General features: G+C 36.3%; 1 protein-coding gene across 3 annotated transcripts in view; it reads right to left on the reverse strand.

Annotated features, from left to right (window-relative positions):
- Positions 1 to 698: 698 nt before the first annotated feature.
- PTPN12 (protein tyrosine phosphatase non-receptor type 12) overlaps positions 699 to 23,472 on the reverse strand; it is a 74,027-nt gene continuing 51,253 nt past the window's right edge. For 2 of the 3 annotated variants that reach the window (XM_088134934.1, XM_088134936.1), the window contains 10 exons: positions 16,317 to 16,383; positions 15,953 to 16,030; positions 15,746 to 15,844; positions 10,791 to 10,876; positions 9,095 to 10,068; positions 6,931 to 7,002; positions 6,433 to 6,524; positions 4,464 to 4,494; positions 2,360 to 2,476; positions 699 to 1,557 (listed from right to left, as the gene is read on the reverse strand). In XM_088134934.1, coding sequence (XP_087991060.1) covers positions 1,496 to 1,557; positions 2,360 to 2,476; positions 4,464 to 4,494; positions 6,433 to 6,524; positions 6,931 to 7,002; positions 9,095 to 10,068; positions 10,791 to 10,876; positions 15,746 to 15,844; positions 15,953 to 16,030; positions 16,317 to 16,383 — 1,678 coding nt within the window. In that variant the 3' untranslated portion in view covers positions 699 to 1,495. The remainder of the gene's footprint in view (positions 1,558 to 2,359; positions 2,477 to 4,463; positions 4,495 to 6,432; positions 6,525 to 6,930; positions 7,003 to 9,094; positions 10,069 to 10,790; positions 10,877 to 15,745; positions 15,845 to 15,952; positions 16,031 to 16,316; positions 16,384 to 23,472) is intronic. The other variant, XM_088134935.1, reaches the window with a different exon arrangement.

Raw genomic sequence — 23,472 nt, forward strand, 5'->3', positions numbered from 1 at the left:
GCATGTGTTACACTATAGCAGAGCCAAAGTCACAGTGGAAAATGAGCGCCATACTGTATTTCAAACTATTCATGTTTCTAAAGAACTTGTTCTCTGAACATTACAGTTCAAACTAAGTTTGTAAGGGAAAAGGACTGCTTGCTAATACAAGTAACAATTTTAGAAATCCTGACCATTATATTATTTGAGATTTGTTAGCCTTCAAAAATTACCATCAGTTTATAATGAAGAAGAGTAAGAGTCAACTATATTTAAGTACTTTAGTTTTAATTGCTATTCTTAGGGTGTGACCACTAGCATGCAAATCGAAGGTGGGCAGGGGAGGCGCTTGGAACAAAAAGTTATAATTTTATAACTGGAAGAACATTAAGTCCTAAGTCAGTAATGCTACTTCTACTGGAATATACGTGAATAGTCCCTAAATTCATTTCTTAATTTAAAGATTCTATACTACAGAAGCTGAAACAAATTTGTAGCAGACCCTTAGGGAACTTGACAGTAAAGATTGTCAAGAAAGACTGATGCCATAAGAATTTTGGGTACTTTCAAATTTTTACATAAAACTTGCTATCTTGGGGAAAATATTTTACTAGCACCATTAGTTATTGTAACTTTAATCCTGATGATACTTACCAAGGCTTTCCTTTAGAGAATTCTAAGAATTTAAATTGAAATACAATATAAAGGATAACTTAAAGGAGTTTAAAATGTTCTTTTACTGACAGTTCAAATATGTTGATAACACTAGTCTCAATATGTAACCTGTTCATGCTAAAAATCTGGTCTTTCAAGGCACTTACGGAATATCAGTGACTAGATGAAAACCAGGACAAATTAGGACTGACAGTTAAACAGTATATAATATAAAAATAACCTTTTGCTTACAATTTACAAAATGTATTATAATCTTCATCTCTGCTATTCTGTAATTCTGAATGTGCACCCAACATTTTTTTTAAAAAAACAAACTATTTTCTAAAACATTAGGGCAAATAATTTACAAGGTACACAACTTTAGTTCATGCAGAGATTTCTTACACCTTCTGTTAATACTTTATGATTGCAGCTTTATCAAATTATATACCTGCTTGCCCTGTACATACACAAAATAAAATGTACATGGTAATCAAACATTAGCAAAAAGGGTGTCCATAAACTCAATTTGTCAAAGGTTTCACCATATTAACATGTCTATAAACAGTGTTTAACAGGTTTAAAAGACATTAAGGCAATAATACTTGAAGTAACAAACCATAAGTAATACTTCTTTAAAATGTAATAAGGCAGATTGATGGCCCCAGCAAAAAGTTAGGATTGAAGTATAGAATCCACCATTTTGAATCTTTAATATTTGTGTAGATGTATACAAAAGTGTACCATTGTGTATATGTACACTGTTAGTTCCAAAAAATAAAGCGTTGGAATACTATGGATCTTGTTCAGTGGCACTTGAATATTCCAGTATAATTTAATATGTGTATTATTTGTTCTTGCATCATGTCCATTCTGAAGGTGGCTCCCTTGGTCCTCTTGGTTTTCCACAACGGTTACCAAACCCTAAAAGAGTACAAATCCATTGAAGAAGGCACCTCACTAACAATACACATTTAGCTAAATTGCAGAAATATTTCCAGTTTTTCATGCTATTGTAGCAAATCTAGCACATGCTATTTCTGTGACAAGGTATTATTTTCAAATAGCTACGTATGAGGTGTAGGAGACCTCATGTAACAACCAAAAGATCAAAAGAAACAGAAATAGCATAACTCAAGCACATCTGTTCACCTAGTAACTGATGTCAGTGGCTTCTCTATGGGAAAGTAAGTAAACCCAACCAAAAATCAAGCTGATAAAAATTAACATTTTTGTCACTGAATGTCTGTCAGGCACTTGAGGAAGAAGAGCTGAAAAACTGTAAATTTTGGATTAGATATATGAAAGGCTTATTGTATAAATGGCAGTAATTTCTAAAATTAAGTAAATATTCTGTTTTTCACTAAACCACATCCAGGTTAATTTTGTTTTATTATACTTATGTCTGATTGGAGGGGGTACTAAAACTAAAATATTTTACCCTTGACTTCCAGAGAATATTCTTGCTTGAAAATTAATTTTCTATAAATCTTTAAATTTAGTATCTATATATATATATTTGCACCCCTAAGAAGATACTCTCTGAGGGTCAACATGACGCAGCTTCTCGCTGCAAAAAGATCTAGGTTAGGGCTTGGATGGATGGATCTCACACTGTCTTGAAGCCAACAAGGAAACAAGCACAATTTAAATATAATGGACACAAGAACAGATAATGCTATTTTTCATTAAATTTGCCCAGGTAGAATAGTAATCAGCAGTTTACCAATATCTGTAGTCTCAAATGCAACATCTGGTGATGGCTGTCTTTTAGGAATTGGACTGGAGGAAGATGGTTGAGGTATTGTATCAGTCTGGGATTTGTCTCCTAGTTCTGGGCTATCTGTAAAAAGGAAATCATTAATAAAGGACAGTTTTCAAAACTAAATTTTAGTATCTAAATTCATATGTGTAATATTCCAGATATTGTAGATATCTAGATTTTAATATCTAGACATTTAGCTTGAATGCCAAGCAAAAATTCCTTACATAAAAAAGCATTTTTGTTTCACTAGTAAGCAGGGTTGCACAATTTAGTGTTACTACACAATGTAACTTACTGGATAATGTATTCCTTAAGTTACAAAATACTTCCTTTTTTATAAAGGAAAATTTGATTAATAAATGCTAATGAATTTTAAGAATATCCTCAGTCTCACATGAGAAGCCATGAAATACCATGAGCTTCTGCAAGCAAAGGTGTTTCATTTCTTACAGCATCATGGTCATATGGAGGTCAAGTACCAATTTTGCAAGAAATGAATAGCATTGAAAGGTGGGTAGGTTTGTGAACAAGAAACTTCTAGAGCATGTGTTCATCTTTTTTTTTTTTTACTTTAATTAGATCTCATAACCACCTCAAAATGAACATCATCTTTCTATTTGTCAATGCAAGTTTCATAAAGGAAGTAACAAGTACGACCAGGAGCCAAGAATGCGTAATGAACAGCAAAGCCTAGTAAAATGTGAATATAATAAGAAATCTAAATAAAGCCATAATTTGAGTGTGGGAGACTCATCTTTCAGCTTTTTCTTCTTCTTCTTTTTTTTGTAGAACAGCAGAATTTAGTCTGAGTTTCAGTACTTTGGTATTGTAGTACAATGACAGCCTGGAGGAATCTCTCACATTTTGCAACAGACAGCTTTCTTTGGTTCGTAGTTTAATATGGGCTTACTGAATTTGCACTTTATCAAATAGGTAAACTCAATTTCAATTATTCTTTGTTATATTCCCAATTTTTGTAATGCATTTTAAAACATTCTGGAAAAACTGCTTTCAGAAATCAGCAATTTAGGAAAGGTACTGTAAAATGAGTTAAACTGGCATATTTTAAAATTACAAACTTATGCAGAAATAGGTAAAACTGGGAAATGGAGAAACTAAGCAAAATTGAAATAGAGGTAGTCCTCATTTAACAACCATAACAGGTTGTTGCTGAAAACTGGTTGTTAACCAGGGTGGTTAAGTGAGTCACGACAGGATCTGATTTTACGACCCTTTTACAACAGCCATCAAGCGAATCATGTGATCATTAAATGAATCCAGCTTCTCCAATGGACATTTTTTGCCAGAATTCGTTTAACAACCACAGTGATTCGCTTAGCAACCATCATAAAACAGGTTGCAAATTGTGACCACATGACCATGGGGTCTTAAGTGCCAGTACAGGTTGTAAAGCACTTTTTCCAAGATCACTGTAACTTTGAACCATTGTTAAACGAATGGTCGTTAAGCAGGGACTACCTGTAATTTAACTAATTCTACTCCCTTACTATATTCTGGTCCTCCCAAACCTTGGGTTTAGCTGGGTGGGGCCCCTTGTTGGGTGCATTATTGTTATTTTTGTTTCTGTCTGCATATAGTAACTGGGTTCCATCTGGCTTTGGTCTGTACTGTATATTTATGGTAATATATTGTGAGCTGCCCAGAGTCAGCTGGAGTTGGGTGGTACCTAAATCAAATCAAATAAATAAGTAAATAAATATTCCTATCACTAGGGCTAACCCAACCTAGCTATATTTTTCTTATAGGCAGTTGCTATTTATAACCAATACTGACCAAACCAATGTAAGTAGCTGCTCTACTCATACAGTGTTCCTCCACACTTCCATTCAGAGTTCCCAGAGCTTCACCCAGTAAGGCCTTAGGGATTAGTAACAGTAGTTTTTCTTTCCATGTAAAAGTGGAAATGCTTTTTACTCATGCACCAAAAGTTGACTGATTCCATATACTATAGTTCTGTAATTACACAATTCTCAACCCACAACAGTCTGAATTTAATTTTATTAGCAGTAATATTCTGTAAGCTCTTAAATGAGAAACTGCTTACCAAGTTGTGAAGACCCAGTCATTTTCATTCCCTGTTAACATAAAGATACATATAAGAACTGTGTTTTCAGATGAGAGAGCTAAATGCCACACTGAAATCAAAAGCATTATATATTCCAATAGAAGAGAATATATGTAGCTCAGGGTTGAACTGTGGAATCCTTGGTGCTCTCTGGGCTTGTTTGCAGACATTTCATTACCCAACTAGGTAACATCATCAGTGTGAGTAAGTGTGGGGTTTGCTCCCTGTTTATATACCGTAGCTTGTCCTGCCATTTAACTAAACAGGTAGCAAACCCACACTCACTCGCACTGATGATGTTATCTAGTTGAGTGATAAAACATCTACAGACAAACAAGCAAGCTTAGACAGCACTAAGGACTCCCCATTATATATTCTTGCACTCAGTGTTGGGCTGATTGAGGGGTAGACAAATGGATATAAATATCTAAGATGAAAGCTACAATAAACTGGTGTAGGCTTTCTACAACATACAATGTTGCCAGGTTCTGTGCAGCAGTAATTAAAATTCATCAGATGATGACTTGTGCCATAAACTAGTCTTAATTAGCATCTAATTTGTAATACTAGAGTGCTCTGTAATTTGATACAGTTTGCCATGTACTAACCTTTATGCTCCCCTACACCCATCTAATGTTCCTACTCCTTTTAGATTCCTACTTTCTGTTTTGTATCTTTTAGCTTTTTATTATTACTCTGATTCATTTTCTGTGCCTTTTAATTGACTGTATCCCACCCTCCTTATGCTGGTCTTTGACTGTAATAAAGATTTGATTGATCGACGGTGTAGGCTTTCATGACCAGTAAGTGTTGGGCTTCAGGGTTTAGTCACTGTGATCTAGAGAACAGATTTCACAACCCCTGGCATAAAGGCAGTAGCCCAGTCAGTCCCTGCTCAGTTACCTGTGATGATGCCAGCCACAATTGCTAGTGAAACATCAGGAAATCTGTTCTCTAGACCACAGTCACTAAACCGTGAAGCCCAACACTGCCCAACATTAAAGCTATATTTTATCTCATCATCATGGTATCAAAGATACAGTAACACTAACTCAACAGGACTCTCTTCTTCTGTCCTTTAACCCTACAACTCTTTAATGCATACTCAAAAAAGTTAAGGAAGTCTCTGGAACAAGTTTTGACATTAGAGAAAGTATAGGTTCTCCTCCTGTTCCATCTACAGGAACTCTAGATTCCACAGTAAAAGCCATGGGGTAATTATTTCTTTTTCCACAAAGGAGATAGACAAGCAGTCTGCTGCCAGAATATTATTCTCAAATAAACAAGTGTCAGCACTTTCCAAGGAATCTGGGAATTGCCAGATTCCAATTCATCCTTATATAACAATGTGCTTGGACTCAGTTGTCCAGTATTGATCTAGTCAACTGAAATACTATGTACTGTTATGGCAAGACAACCAACTGCATCATGCACTTCTATCATACTTCACAATTCACCTTTTACTCAAAGGGATCAGTCTTAAAATTCCATAATTAAACTCTATGAAAAAAATCATAATAATACACTACAGGTATTTTCTTCCATAAATCAACAGAGAGCAACAACTGCAGTATTCTCAAGTTCCTACCCATACAAAAAATGTTTTCTGTAATAGTTTTGCTTTCAAAAAATGTGCATAGTAAATGCAGGGAAGGTAACAACAACAAAAAACCAATTTTGGTGATGCCAGCTCTCATAAGTAAAACAGGGTGGTTGGAAAAATTTCTGCTACCTGTAAGTAAACACAACAAAATTCCGTAGCTTACATACTACAGTTTGGTTTTGAGTTCATAAATCAAGTGATTACTTGGGAAGCTGCCAAATAACAGACACTTATTTATTTACACACACACACACACACACACATCCAGAAGGCATATTCCCAAAGAACTTTATGAATACCTTATTCATATGCTGTGAGTTTTGTTCTCTATATTATCATACTTACTGTACATTCTGGTTGTTCAGAAGTTTTCTGGTCTTGTAACAAATTCCATTCAGCAGGCTGTTGAAGAACAGTACTTTTTGGCAAAGCTGTGACTAAAAATTAAATACATTTTTTAAAAAGTAAACATGAATAAAAATAACCTTATTAATACATCAGCAATTACATTTTAAAAGTAAACAAAGCTATAGTGAGGAGGCCAAACATGGGGCTCTGCTTCCTAATTTAACTTTTCAAGAACTGAGAAAAGGAGAATAAATGCGGGGCAGTGCTCAGAAGCTGCAGGAAAGGCTCTACTAGCTGAAGCAACAGGGACTATTTAACACAGGTCGCCTCAAAAGATTGCACATGATATATTCAATAGAAGCAATAATCCAGCAACTAAATAAATGAATATGCAAGTGTCATTCCCCCATGGTGGACTGCTACATAACCCCAATCCTGCCTTTTGGTATATGCATTTGATTCATGGTTTTTACGTCAAGTATAATATAAACTTACCTTGTTGACTTGCAAGCACAAGCGATTCCAGAGTTCTTTCTGGTAAGGGAGGAGAAAAATCATCAATTGCACCTGCATTTAAGTTGAATAAAACCATCAGTGAGCAGAACTGCAGTGAAACATCATTTAGATCACCTAAATATTTAAGTAAGGTATTCTGTAAAGTATCAATCAAATAAACTTCAGAGCGATGCCTCCTATAATATCCCTTTATTATCTAAGAGCATGGTGCACAATAAATAAAAAATAGTGGATTAACCATAATGTATTCAGATCCCTAATCTGATTTACTAACTCACTTTGCAAGATGTCACTTAATAACTGGAATAGAATAAAACTACAGTAAGTTTCACAGACAGACACAGACCTTTAACCAAGCTAATAATCAAATTAGTTATATTTAGGCATGTTTTAAGACAGACAAGGAATGGGAATTGCCATAACAATCCTGTCTAGTGTGCTCAACCCAACAGGGGAGATTATTAATCCTAAACCTGAGAGAGGTAAAATGATTAAGGGGCCTGAAGGTCTTGTTTCTCAATTATGATCCCCACTTAATGGAACAGCTTCCCCTGCCAGTCCCACTGGACTAGTACAGACATTAACAATCGTTCACAAACCAATAGAAACAGCTGTTCCATAGGGCCATTAGTACTTAAAGCTACTTGTATTGATGGAATCTATAGTTGGTGTATTTAGGCATGCTATTTTTTACATTATTTTTTGATTTCACAGTTCATTATTGTGTACTGTCATAAACTGCCATGAGTCATGCAATTTGGTGACAGATTAATTTCCAGGTAGATGTGCCAGATTTGTCAGAGTATTAAAATCAGTTTCTAGAATTTGCTGAAAATATCCAACATTTATACTAATGCAGAATGCTGTATCAGGCAGAATTAAAATAACTAATTCCTGGCATCTGGTTGTCTTTCAAATGAAAGTTCATATAGAAGCTTACAAATCAGTCATACAGAATCCATTTAACAGGATCCAATAAGACGCATCTAATGTGACTGCTCAACAGACAATTATAACTGTTCTTGATTTAAAAAGAGACTATCCCTGTTAAACTGCAATGGCTAGGAAGATTCCATCCTGATCACACTATTTTCAGACAGTAAATATGAACATTCCTTATAAAAATAGCACAACCTCTTTGCTCTAGTTTTCATAAAGTCTTGGAATTAAATGTGAGGCTGTGTTTTCAAATATGTTTTGCTAATATCCAATCAGAGCTCTCAGATACAATTATGAAGAGGTCTGACAAGCTAAAACAGTTGAAGAGTAAAGGTTTTATGGATATATACATCTGTATCACTTGCACATGATGAACCAGTTCAGTGAGTCAAAGACAGAGAACAGTTCTTTCTTGGTTTGTACTATACCTCTGTTAAGAATATATATTTCACAGTTTGCTTTAAAGTAAATCAGAAACTCATTTGAGAATTCTGGCAGCCACATTTCATAGGAATATCCTCCTGTGGATGTATCACGCATGCACTAAAGCCTACAATGGATGCTGCACACAGGAAGAATGAGCCTTTTCCTTCATAGCAGCTCTTTCGACTCTGGAAAATAATCTATGCAACAATGCCTTTTTTAAATTGTTAAATGGCACCAATGGTTTTTAAAAGCTTAATTGCCAGAGATAGGGGCAGTCCATCTACAAATATAACTCAGCCATCTTTCTCATGAACAGAAAGTGCTGCTTATTTATACATATGTGGAGAGTCCTTAAGGAAATGTATCACGTTATAAATTTTTAAATCTAAAGCCATGTGTCACCAAGAATCTAGCTTACAGGATTTTCAGACATTGACTATATATTTTAAGAGGGAGGAAACTGATATGCTCATACTCCAAATATTTTACAGCAACTAAGCATTCTGGAGATGGAGATTAGGATTGGGGATGCTCACAAGTAAAATGTAAACCATACGTAAAACTTCATAAATACAGTTAGTGATATCAGACAGAGATAGCCTGTGCAAAATGACTCTTCCCAATTTTAGAAGTTTCTGCCTTTCCATGCCACAGTATACATGCTAGATGCCTGGGAAAGAGGACAAAGGAAGTTGCTTAACACCTGGTTTATACAATCTTTACTCCCAACCCTTTCATTTTTTCCTAATTCATATAAATAAAATTTAACACAACTTACCTTTATCAGATTTAGAATGCATTATGACTGGATTATCCTGTCTGGCAATGGACATTGGCAATACTTTTCTAGCAGAAATGTTTTCTGTATTAGCAGCTGCAGAAACGGTGGCACTTGCAATAGAAACATTAGACATGCTTTGTGCCATGGACCCATCAGAGTTTCTTTCATCTGTATCAGAATCATCAGAATGCAGAGGATTTGTAAAACAAAGAGGTGCTCTAACTGAGAGCACGCCGCTGTGATAAAAAACTGCTGGTTCACTGGAAGGGGTGTCCATTTGGACTGGCACATTTGAGTCTACATACAGATTTTTAATTTCATGACATAAAACAGATGAAGATGCATCCTCTGATATTGGCTGTTCATTTTTAGTTTCTTGTAATGACCACATGGCATGTCCCTTCTCTTTAAGGGGCAAACAGTCTGGTCTTTCCAGAGCATCAGAAGTTGTAAGACACTGATGTCCTTCCAGGGAAGATATTACAACTTGATTAACTGGCTGCATATTGTATTCTATGCAAGTGTTTTGCACAGGCTCCGTAGGTGCATCTCCTGAGCCGCACTCCTGTGTTTTAGAGGTCATATCCACTGTACTGCATGCACTTGGTTTAATTTTAAGTGCATTTCCCCGACTTAGAAGAGGGTTTCCATCAAAGCTTCGTGGTCCTTCCTGAAGGGGCACTTTTTTAATTTCAAAACTCAAGTTGCGTTCCAGCTTTTTATCTACATGCTCAGAGAGTTCATTCTTCCCTGAATATTCAGTTGATTTATCATAATTTTCATTGAGGTCTGCTGAATGCTCTGAAGAAACCATGTGCAAAACAGGCTTTGGATGGTATCTATCATTGTCTTGCCAAACGGTTGTAACAGTTGGATAGGCTGAAGGAGGTGACGGTGTTAAAATGGGAGGTACTGGATGAGGCTCTGGAGGCTGCAAAATTTCTTCTTTTACATCTCCCTCAACAAGGCAACTGGAAACAATTATGATAATACTGTAATAAGTATTTTTCATACACACACACATGCAGAATGAGATAAAACAGATTATAGCTGCAATTAAGTATAAGGAGATTTTAAGATTCAACACCTTGTATAATGGTGAAAGCCTCTGAAATCCTACTTCCTTCCAATAGTCTTAATCTGTATGTTTGATACTTAAATAAAAGTCAGATCAGAAAGACCAAAGATGCTGAAGAACAAGACAATATATAATATGTTACCAAAAAAAAAAAAGGGATGGATCTTGTTGCCTCTGGGAATTACCAACATCCATTTACTTCCACTGCATATTTTAATTTTAGTTTTAGAAACAGCAGAAATGTCATGCCCTCTTGTGGCAGACTTTAAAAGAATATATTTGGTGGGGATGACTGAAGCCCCTTAATTTAGGCTGTTTTCTTTTGTTTCCACCCAGTTTGTTATTCTGCCATCTCTATCCCTTTTTTGGTTCTTGTTTTTATTGTCATGTTTTCATGTTTTAAATGAGTTATAGTCCCACCTTAGGCATAAACCAACCAGGTGACCTTGGGCCAGTCCCTCTCTTTCAGCCCTAGGAAGCAGGCAATGGCAAACAACTTCTGAAAAACCTTGCAAAGAAAACTGCAGGGACTTGTCCAGGCAGTCTCCGAGAATCAGACACGACTGAACAGATTTTTAAAAAATAAAAATTGATCAATAGTTGATTAAAAAATACCTGCGAGTTCGAGGTGGCTTGGGGGGAGGAGAATCCTGTTTCTCAAGGTCTCCAGAACTGATGGTGTTCTCTGTGTTAACTTCATTCTGTCAAAAGAATAAAATCCCAAGGAATTTTATTCAAACTTTTAAGAGCCTCACCCACAAACAGGAATTAAATTAACATTCTAGAAACAGAATGAGAATAGAAAACATTATGAAAGTTTGAATACTATAATTCCATAGGGCTCCGTTTAATAGGGATTCTTTTGCAATATGTTGCACTAAATCTAGAAGGCAATAGGCACAACATAGCCTTAATGCAGATTCTGCAATTCCCTGACCTTGAACCAGTAACCACATCCCACTAGATCTCAGTGCTCTTCTCACAAGGATCTGACACTAAATTGTGAGCCACTATTCCATTCACAAAAAGGCTCCTCTGCATATATTCCCAACATTTCCAGTGACACATTTATGCAGTGAATGCATGCATTCAAATGAAATTGTTTTCTGATATAAACCCAAACATTACTATTCAAATTAAAATGCTTTGTGGTAACCTGCTGTACACTTTTTGGACACAGCTCTGGCAATGTCACTGCTGACATTTTTTAAAAGGTGTAACTACACTATCCATTTCTGATAGTTCTAATTATTTAATTCAGTACAGTTGCTCTGAATCACAGTGTTGCTCAAAATTGTTGGGAATTTTTTTGGCAACATGGATGCTTAATATTTCAGTACAATGAACCTGAAATTCTGATATCAATGATGTAAAAGAACAAGTGCTAACACTAATCCCCAGTGGTAATGGGACAATGTTCATGTCATATCTAAAACTACATGTTACTTAATGGAGATCCCTGAAGGTAAGGGGGAGGAGACATAGCTTGTCATATCACTGTATAACGAGGATGTGTTTCAGTTTCAGCATGTGCCATTTTGGAGAGCCTTCTAAGGATCCTGTACCAAAATAGGTGGAGGTCCTGCAAGAATTGTATGGGGCCACCTCACACTTTTGAATACACAAAACATACACTGTACATTCAGCTTCTACTTCAGGAAAGTCTTTAAGCCTCCACTGATACAAATTGAGATTTTCAAAACCTAACAGTTAAGAAAGCAATTTTCAAGGAAAACTGTAATGAACAAAGAGAGTAGGGTAAATAATTTCCAGAATGAATTTTTAACTTAAACTATGTTTTATCTTATTTTCCTACCAAGAAGCAAAATGACTAACAATAAAATATAAATCCAAGGAATGAGAAGAAATAAAACCTCTAATTAACACTGGATAAACCATAGACTAGGTCTCAATTTTAGCCTGAAAATTAAAACAAGCCTCAGGTGATGAAGCATTTCACAAAATGGGAGTCACCATCAAACAGACCTGCATCCATGCTGATACTAATCTGACTTCAGAGGAGAGGAAGTTCAGAGCTATGTTTCATGTGGGAGCAGTTGGTTTTTAAGATACTTGGTCCAAATCCACTGAGAGCAGCCTTCTCCAACTTTGCATTCTCCAGGTAGATTGGAACTGTATTCCTGGAATCTCTGTGCTGCCTCCCACATCCTACATGTGAAAGCTCCATCCTCAGTCAGTCCACAAATGTTCTCTGTATAATTAAAAGGCCAGGAAATGCTGGACAGCACAATGGTGGTGGAGATATTGACCACAATGGAAAAAAACTAATGTAGCATACCAAGCTGTAGTTTATTGTACCATCTGAGCCACGCTTCCTGAGTGAATTTTCTGACTTTGGTAAATGTTAAGCCAGCCATGGTTAGCATGTTGTGTGAACATGATTAAACACTGTATGGGACATGTACAGAGAGATCCTTTGGCCCAAGGTTCCATATCCCTGGTCTTTAGCATACTGTATGTAATAGATAGAAATTGGGCCAGAACAAAAACAATGTAAATGGTGAAGGTGGCAGAGCTCAAAATCAACAGAGTTGAATCAATATTTTAATACTTTTAATATTTAACAATTCCTATCCCATCATAAAATCTGTTACTTGATGAACCTTACAAATTAATTCAGATCAAATTTAATCAGATATTTATTCATGGAAAATGAAAGTAAACAGGTTTTTGTTGAGGTATTAATCTGAAAGTAAAATATTACAAATCAGAATGGGTTTTTAAAAAGCCATAAAGGAATAGAGATTGTAGTAGTGATTTTTAAAGCAAGTTTCAAGATAGCAAACTGAGAATTTGGAAGAAGGATCAAGAAGAACAGGTAACAGAAGAGTTTATGTAGAGCAAGGAGAGATTATGGGGGAAACCAAGCCAAGAAGCTTAAATTGCAAAGTATGATTAAGTGCACTGTATGGTTAAAGCTACCAAATGCAGCATTCAACCAATCCCATTCAGGAAAGTCTCCTAACATTTGCTTCTGGCACTCCAAAACATCTTAAGGATTTGTCATACATGCTCTAATGATGACTTCATCCATTGTGGGGCAGAACAGATATTGGCATTATAGGAAATAATTTGCTTTAGCCAAATGATTGCCTATTTGCCCATACAAATATTATTTATTGTATTTCCATAACTACATTAAAGGAAAATCACTTTGAAGCACAATACATTAAGTTGCTACCAAAACTTGATCTAGTAATTTTGAAAAGGTAATTATATGCTTATAAACCAGCGTGCAGCTTATAAAAAATTGTTCCAGTAGCACAGAATTATGAAATCTAGCTCCGCCCTACACTGACTGAAGTTTACTTTAAAAAATAGGATTTAGAAACAGCAACAAAAAGAAATTGGGATCCTTTTTTTCTAAAAGGTGGTTACTTTATTCATACACAATCTTGGAGCATACTCTCTACAATCAGAACAATATTAGTTATTTTTGCTAACAAAATAGCCAATGGGATTTAAAGTATCATTAGAAGTTATATGCTGGTCTATGACCATAATAAATATTTGATTTGATTTAGAAGTCAACCCAAATCTTAGAAGACATTTTTAGATATACTGATTGCCAATCTAATGATGGGGAAAAAATATTGAAATATCACTAACACGTTTATAATGTCATATTTTTGGGGAAAAGTATAATAAAATACACACAAATAAAATTCTTGCACTAAAACCAGAGGCAACCAACCTTTTGTAACAGAGGTCTGCACTTTTCCCCAAATTCTTTTTAGCTGTCAAGAATGTTGGAGCAAGCACTGACAAAATGGTAACTGGAGGGGTGAGGGACAAGGATTTTTAGCTCATTTCTTCATTTTGAAAGATTTATTTTATGTTTAGCTATAAATATATAAACCAAATCTTTTAAAATGTCATATTGAGTAGAACTGATCCCTTGAGTATCATTTTTCTAAATTCCCAATCCAAGGAAATGCCAGTATAGTAATTGCAACAAATAAGGATGTGATTGATAAGTGGCCTCAATATTGTTCTTTGGTGACAACAACAAAATGACAGAATTGAGCATAGAAAATGCCACTTACGTAGAGATACTTAGGTTTTGTTTGGACTTACAAATCAGCTATTTTGGTCAGCCCCAACTCTTCCTAGCTTTGTGATCTCAGTGAATTACAAAAAACTGAGAAAAAGAGTAAATGGTCTGATCCTCTCCCTGTTTATTTTGCATAAGACAGGGTGTCACACAAAAGATTGCTACTACAGCTGTCGTCTTCTCTAAAGTTTCTCAGGCACCTACTGAGAGAGACTGGGGGAAGAGGAAGTGCTTTACCTTACCTATGGAGTTCTTTTTCTTTCCAATACCTCTCCAATACCACAAATGCATAATGTTCTATCATCTCTAGAAATAGCTAAAACCCTTGTCATTCTCACTCATGCTTTGCAAGTGCCTGAGGAAGCAACAATGATGGCTTCTTTTATAGTAGACTTTTGCAAGATGCAGAGACCCCACAAGCATTTCACAGTGCTTCTGCAGAACCAGCATGATGAGACGGGCACCTCCTTTATGTTCTCTAGAATGCATGGAGAACTCAAGTAAAAGGTATTAGCCACTGGAAAACTGCTTAGGGGTTTTAAAGCTCTAAGATTAAAGTACATCATGGGAAGTTTCAGCATAGCATCAATATATTCACTGATGACTAAAGCATAAGAGTTCTTCACCAGGATTTCACTGTTTATGTCTCAGACTAGAGAAACTCAGAAGCTTTAAGAACTCATTAATGTGGTAACTCTAAGCCAAATAATTTCAGAAGGGAGATGAATGCTTTGTCTGCCTGTGGTTACCTTGCCTGAATTAGTCACTGAAACTGGATATTGCACAACTGTCTTTGAAACTGTTGATGTCTAGAAATAAAATGTGTCTAAGAAATTTGAGAAAACACAGGTAAAACAAGACAGACCAGGACATACTCTTCAATTATATTTTGCCCAATATATAACTTGAAGATTATTTATTGACATATTTATTTCCAATATGTCAAAAGTAGTTTCAATTGAAAATTAGCATTCAGGCAATTACTGCAGAAGTTACTCAGTTTTATTTTTACCTACTCAGTACAAAGTGCAAATTAAAGAGAAGATTGTACATCATAGCAAGGCCAGTTTCTATTAAGACACTACATAAAGAGAGCTTCAAAACAAAACTAATAAAGATAAGTAGATTGTGTGATCTAAATGACTGAATTTTATTTAACACTAGCCATGCCAGTATCAAAACCTTGATGTCTCAGAAGTATCACATCACCCAATTGCTGCAGGCAAAGTTCAAAAGAGCCATGTTGAGGATTTCAATAGTAAAAGTAGAAAGATAAAAGAAAAATAAATCTAAAATTATGCAGTACTTCAAATTGGTATCAGTGGTTGAACTGGATCCAATGCAGCTGGAATTCTACTCATGCCTTCACAGTATCTAAAAAGTTGTTTACCACCGAAGGAAACAAGGCTAAACAAAGCAAAGGTAATTCAACTCCACGGAAATGCTACAGTTTCAAAATATATAAAATAGACGAAGTATGACTAAAACCACATACCAATCCATCTGCAATTTTCCAAGCTGCACAGCTCTCGTATTTTTGTAACTGTTTTTCAAACAACTGTGCTATGGCTCGATGAACAAGTTCATACTGTTCCTATGTGTACATGATAAAGACAAGGATTAACATATATTGTTTGGAAGTGGCCATTTCACAAAAACCATCATGCCATATAGTTAATTTCAGCACCGAAGACAAGATTACCTTTGTCTGCACTGCAGAATGCCTTTGTGTCCTCATTTCTTGTATTAAATTAAACACATTGAACTCCTCTGGTATTTTCTGCAACAGAAAGGAGCAACAGATTTCCCACAGAAGCACTTAATTTCAAATGTTATGGAGAGCGTTTACAAATGGCTTAATTGTTTTTTCTCCTGTAACTCTGTGTACTTCAACCATTAAAATTACTATTACTTTTTCCCTGACAGCAGTAAATAGTCTGCTTTTTCTCCAAATTATCTTCAGTTTTGCACATGGAATACAACTCACTTTTCGTCTATAAAGCTTTAATCACTCACATAAGATGACCTAGTTTTTCAGCATGTAGATTGCTGTAAATCCTCCTTACCCCAGCTTTCAACAAATTCCATGTGTAATCTATGGCACAGATGGCTCCTGTTCTTCCACATCCTGCACTATAACAAAAAAGGAGACACATACAGTTTGTGGAAAGTAGATTTAAATAAAACTCCACATGTTCACTTTTTAAATGTACTGTATTTTTATTCTATCTAAGAATTCTTGTTATATGGGCAGCGTCCAGACAATTAAAATATACTATGAAACAGTGTACACATACAAATATATGTACATCCATGCACATGCATGTCTCTCGCGCACACAAAAAAAAGGAGAGCAGCACAGAAATGATAAAAATCAGGAAAAGCAACAATGAAAACAATAAAGACAGCATAAAAGGACAATAACAAATTAGCAACAAACACAATTCTGGAACTGAAAGTTCTACTCATAGTCACTCAACCTTTCATTTGGACTATTGAAACCCTCCTGATTTATCCATGTAACTGAACACTTTGAGAGATGCACTGTTTGCCAGCTGGCTTCTGGGAGTTAACTCAAGGTGTTGTTTTTCACCTTTAATGACCTTCATGGCTCAGAATATTTATGTGAAAGCATCAGCTCTCAACAGTATTTGCCCATCCAACAAATCTGGTAGAGTGGGCTCCCTCCAGGTCCCTCCATGTCATCTCCAAGTGAGCCTTCTCAGTCACTGTTGCTCTTGGCTAGCACAGCATTCCCCCTGAAATCTCCTGTTTTTTATGAAGGCTATTAAAATACTTCTATTCCATCAAGCCTTGGGGGTTGGAATGTTGTGACCTTGTACCCTCTGGATTTTAGGTGATACTGATGATTATTCCAAGTCTATATGTAGGCTGTGTAATATTGCTGATTTTTTTCTTCTTTTTATGTATTGTTTTGGCTCAATTTACTAAGATTGGGAGGGGTGCCACTTAGTCATTCACAACTGGAACAGGCTATAAGCCAAATAAACACACACACACACACACTCATACACACAATACGGCTATTAAAATAACTGGAAACATAGGAGAACTATTCATTTGGCACTAAAAAATATTATGTAAAGGGACCCTTTCTCTTGTAGCTACTCGCCTCGCCTTATCAGGCAGGGACACTTGGAGAGGGACTCTTCTGAAGTATTTATTATCAAAGGATAAAAGAGGAAATAAGTTTAGTAAGTGTTTAACGTTTAAGTTTCTAGACTACAAGTTTAAGTTTCTGTTCAAACTAATCAAAATATCTTCTTTTTAAAAGCAGTACATAAACCAAATAGCAGGTACAAGATGCATACTGATTTGTCCATTTAACCATGAATTTTTTTTACTGCATTTTATTTCCCCAATAACCACGTTTAATGAATAGACAAGAAAACAAATAATTTACTATTAGCACTTTCAATACAAGTAGTCCTCACTTAACGACCACAATATGGACCGGAAAATTGGTCATTAAGCGGGGTAGTTGTTAAGTGAGTCACCATGTGACCAGACCAATTTTACAACCGTTTTATGATGGTCATTAAGCTAATCACCACAGTCGTTAAGCAAATCACATGGTTAAACAAATCCAGCTTCCCTAATAGACTTTTTTGCCAGAATTTAACAACCATGTGATTCACTTAACAACTAAAAAAGGTCGCAAATCACGATCATGTGACTGCAGGGGGGTGACAGTTGTGTGAGTACAGGTAGTCAAGCACTTTTTCTGAGGCCATTGTAACTTCAAACCATCATTAAATGAACAGTCATTAAGCAAGGACTACCTGTATATCTACCATGACATGCATTCACACAAACATGTCTAACGAAACTGAAGAATTTCCATCCAGTCTCCAGCCTTCCCTTTTCAGGGAAGGTTGTTGAGAATGTGGTTAGTTTGCTGTTCCAGAAAGCTCTGGAGGAACTGGATTATCTGGACCCTTTCCAATATATTATGATCCTGTTTTGCAGGGTTTAATCCTCTGAGTACTGCCCAGAGTTGCTGCTGTATAAATTGTTTAAATAAATTAAAACAAACAAACAAATAAATACTACATTTGTCAAATATAAGCCTGTTTCAGTCCAGAATACTACCATCCTCCTTCCAAGAGCTTTGAGCAATGGTTTCACGAAAGTGTTATTCCACTTCATACTCACAAAACAAAAATCTACACAATGGAACAAAGACTCAAAATAACAAAAGACAATATATCTTGTGGTTCAGAGTGCATCTAGTGTAATGTGGCAAAAGGTTGATTAAAAGCCATTTTCCAAGAATAACAGTGACAACTATGGTTTTTATTTCTGTTTCATCTATCAGAAAACCTCAAGAACAAAAGCATCAGCTTTTAATAGCATGTTCCACTTTTATGTTTTTTTTTTAATATGGTCTACAAACTGATGTATCATTTATAGTACAATGAAGATATAATATAGACCTTTTGCTTGTATCTCACTACTGGCCTTTTATGGTTACTGTGACAGGTAACTATTAATTCCAAAATAGCTACCTTGAATTCTGGCATTTTTTCATTTCATAAACTGCAAATTGGGATGCCCATAAATATGATGTAACATTACAAAAGACAAAAGAAAAATATATGAAGATTCACACACTACTCAAAAGCTCAGGTCAGCTAAATTAACAAGCGTTCTATGAGAAAAGACTGTGTCACTTAAGACAAATGTTCCAATAAGGAAGGATGACTAGAACAAGACTAAAAGGATGGAGAGCAAGTCCTTTGCCCATCCTAGTTGAAGAGATTCTAATTTTGAGTTAAAAGCTTGAGTTAAGAATAAGATACCATTTCAGTGGGATAAATTGGAAGGAGTGGCTTTTAGTTTTAAACAACACTAAAGGAGACTCTGACGAACTCAGTGCAAAAAGCAAGAGAATTTTTAGAAAAGTTAAAGAGGAACTTGAAGAAATGCAAATGGAAATGACAAAGGGCCCTAGCACTCTGGACTCTGAACAGCAACAACAAAAAACTGAGGAGGAGACTAACATGTTAGGCACTACAGGTATTGACTTTTCTAAGTTTTCGGCATAAATATGGATTATAAATGCCTAACAGAGAATATAAATGGAGCAAATGCTCCTCAAAAGAGAAGAAAATTATTTTACTACTTTAAAAAATTAAAACAAGATGTAGACTATTTGCAAGAAACATATATTAGAAAAAAGGATATAAAATATTTCATTTGCAAAAATCTGGGTGAAGAATTTATTTCAGCAAGAGTTAAAAACAGAAATGGAGTTATTTTGTATAAAAAACCCCAATTACCATGGACTTACTATATGAAAATTGGTGTTTAATGGGAGAACTGGAATGGAGTAATTTGCCCACAAAGGGACAGAACCTCCAGGAAAGATATTAAAACAACACAAGGGAAATTACCAAAAGTTGTTTGGGGTTTTTTTTGACATGATGGACAATTTAGAGCTGGTAGATGTATGGGGACACAAAAATGGTGATGCAAAAGAATATACTTATTTTTCTGAAAGACACAGAATTTTTTTTCAAAAATTGATGTTTTGGATATCTAAGAATTTGGCTACTAATGTTCACAAAGTGGAGATACTGCCAAAGACTTTTTCAGAGCACAATCAGTGACTTTAGTATTTAAAAGGAAAATCAATTCCTTCAGATGGAGGTTAAATGAAACATTGTTGCAGAAAGAAACAGCAATGGAAGACTACAAAAAGTTAAAAGAATTATTTAACGATAAGTTTAATAAAGGTACAGATATAAGAATGGTTTGGGACACAAGTAAAGCTTTTACGGGGGGATATTTCATACAACATAATAGCAAACTTAAAAAAAGAGACAAAAGAAAACACAGGAAATTTTAGATCAGATAAAAATGAAAGAAGAATTAAAGAAATTCCCAAAAAGGAAAATTATTCCACAACAAATTAAACTTTTACAATGGCAGTTGTCTTTCCTAACAGTAAGAGAAATGGAGGTAAAAATGAATTATGCAAAACAAAAGAATTTTGATTTTGCATATAAGCCAGGGAAATGGTTGGCATATAAACTGAGGAAAGAAAAAAAAAATGATATTAAAACTACAAGATGGAAATACCACAACAACTGATAATTTAAAGATGCAAAACATATTTCATCAATATTACTCAAAATTATATAAAGGAGAAGAAATTTCCCTGGCAAAGGTTGATGAATACTTAAAGAAGTAATATTTACTGAAGATCGCAGAAAAACAGAAACAATTAATGAAACTTTAACAATAAAGGAAGTTTGTGAAGCTATACAAAAGGTCAAAATAGGAAAAGTGTCTGGACCAGATGGTTTACCAGCCTCTTCTTATAAACATTTTGAAGACGAACTACCACAACCGTTGCAACACATTTTACAGATTGGAAAGATACCGGACAGTTGGATAGAGGCTAATATAGCATTAATACCTGAAGAAGGTCAAGATTTGACGTCACCAAAAAATTACCATCCAACATCATTACTGAATCATGATTATAAGTTATTTACAATGATTTTAGCTGACAGAAAGAAGATGGTTTTACAGGACTTTATTCATGAAGATCAATATGGGTTTTTACCTAAAAGACAGCTGAGGGACAATATTAGAAAAGTATTGGATATTTTGGAATAATTAGAACAATAATGAAAAACAAGCAGCACTGATTTTTCTTGATGCAGAAAAGGCCCTTAACAATAAGAACTGGACTTTCTTGTTTAAAATTTTGGAGGATATGGACTTTGGTGAGAACTTTATCAAATGGATAAAACGATTTACACTTCACAAAAGGGACAGATAATTGTGAATGGGGAATTAACAAAACTTTGTGAGATACAGAAAGGGACTAGACAAGGATGCTCGTCACCACTGCTATTTATTTTAGCTTTGGAAGTATTGAATAGAGATATACGGCAAGATGAGAGAATTGCTGGAGTGAAGATTAAAAGAGAAATTTATAAACTACAGGCATTTGCTGACGACCTGGTGATAATTTTGGAAGATCCTCTGGAAGGAATAGAAATATTAATGGAAAAATTAACAGACTGTGGGATATTAGCTGGCTTTAAAATTAATAAACAGAAGACAAATATGTTAACAAAAAATATGTCAGCCTTACCAAGTAGACCAGATAGGAAACACAACCAGATAAGCTAATTCTACTTTATTGTAAAGCTACATTAACGGAGTCTTGCAAGTCTGAAGGTACAATTCTCTGCCTGTCTCTTTTACACTCCGAGAAATTATCCTGTTGGATAATTCTCGGCCAGTCTCCAATCCTTTTTGGGGAAGGTTGTTGAGAATGTGATTGCGCTGCAGCTCCAGAGGTTCTTGGATGAAACCGATTATCTGGACCCTTTTCAGTTGGGGTTCAGGCCTGGATATGGGACAGAAACAGCATTGGTCACACTTTTTGACGACCTCTAGTGGGAGCGAGATAGGAGTAGTGCATCCTTTCTCATTCCACTTGACTTCTGGGCGGCCTTTGATACCATCACTTCAGGGGTTGGGAGTGAGGGGCAATGTGTTGCCCTGGTTCACTTCCTTCCTCTGTGGCCGTTCCCAGTCAGTGTTGATAGGGAACGAGAGGTCCAGCCCTTGGCCCTTGCTTTGTGGGGTTCTGCAGGGTTCGGTACTTTCTCCTCTCCTGTTTAACATCGACATGAAACCGCTGGGTAAGATCATCCATCACCATGGGGTGAGAGATCATCAGTATGCTGATGATACTCAGCTGTATATCTCATCCCATGGTGAGTTAAGCGATGTCATGACCTCCCTCTCGCAGTGCCTGGGGGCTGTTAAGGTCTGGATGGGGAGCAATGGGTTGAAACTGAACCCTGGCAAGACGGAATGGCTCTGGGTTTGGGGTTCTTTAGCCCATGGAGAATTACCATCTTTAGTCTTGGATGGCATTGCACTGCCCCAGACGGACCCAGTTCATAATCTGGGGATTCTCCTGGACTTGCGACTCCTGCTCAAGGAGCAGGTGGCAGTCATGGCCAGGAGGGCCTTTGCGCAACTGCAGGTTGTGCACCAGTTATGCCCTTTCCTGGACCAACAGGCCTTGCTCACAGTCACCCACACCCTAGTCACCTCCCGCCTTGAATACTATAATGCGCTCTACATGGGTCTGCCCTTGAAAAGTATTCAGAAGCTTCAGTTGGTTCAGAATGCAGCAGCCCGCACAATTTTGTGCAAACCTAGATTTGCACACATGTCACCTCTCTTGCGGGAGCTGCATTGGCTGCCGATTTGCTTCTGAATCCAATTCAGTGTGCTGGTTATCACCTTTAAAGCCCTACATGGCTTAGGGCCAGGTAATTTGAAGGACTGCCTTTTCCCAGTTTCATCTGCCCGACCCACCAGAGCGGGGAGGCAGGGTATGTTACAGGTCCCCTCTATTAAGGAAGTCCATCTAGTGGGACCAAGAAGAAGGGCCTTCTCCATGGTGGCTCCCTCCCTGTGGAACATCATCCCCACAGAGATAAGACTGGCCCCCACCTTGATGCTCTTCCACAAGGCCCTGAAGATATGGTTGTGCCAGCAGGCCTGGGGATCCCAGGTTGATACAGAGCCCATTAAGTGGTTTGTTTGAATGTAGTGTTGTCGCCAGGGGGATGGGAGGGGGGCAGAGTGGGTTCTGTATTGGGATTTTTATTTTTGTAACCCGCCCAGAGTTGCCACAAGTGAGTTGGGCAGCCATATAAATTGTTTAAATAAATAAATAAATTAGGAAGGGTCTCTTCTGAGCCTCTTGCCCCACCCACTCTCCAGCTGCTGGCTATGCTGTCTCTTATCTGACTGCTCCCTAGCTAGCATCTCCGGGCCACATCCCCCAAAGTCATTCCCATATACCATTACATAATATGAACATCGAAAAGCAAATGGAATTGATGGAAAAAACTGGTTTTAAGATTGAGAAAAATGTGAAATACTTTGGTATTACTATGACTAATATGAATTGTATGTTAATCCAGAATAATTGTGTTAAGACATATAATTAAATTAAGACGGACATGTTAAATTGGGAGAAATTACAATTGTCATTGTTGGGGAGAATTTCTGTGATAAAATGAATATCCTATTTTGCCAAGGATGATGTTTTTGTTTCAGACAATACCTATTCTGGCAACTGATCTACCATTTAAACAATGGCAGAAAGATACAGTGGTACCTCTATTTACGAACTTAATCCGTTCCGTGACTCTG

Source organism: Python bivittatus, unplaced genomic scaffold, assembly GCF_059951505.1.
Source record: "Python bivittatus isolate LINGU-HERP-01145 unplaced genomic scaffold, Pbiv_v1 ctg000120_np1212, whole genome shotgun sequence".
Classification (NCBI taxonomy): Eukaryota; Metazoa; Chordata; class Lepidosauria; order Squamata; family Pythonidae; genus Python; species Python bivittatus.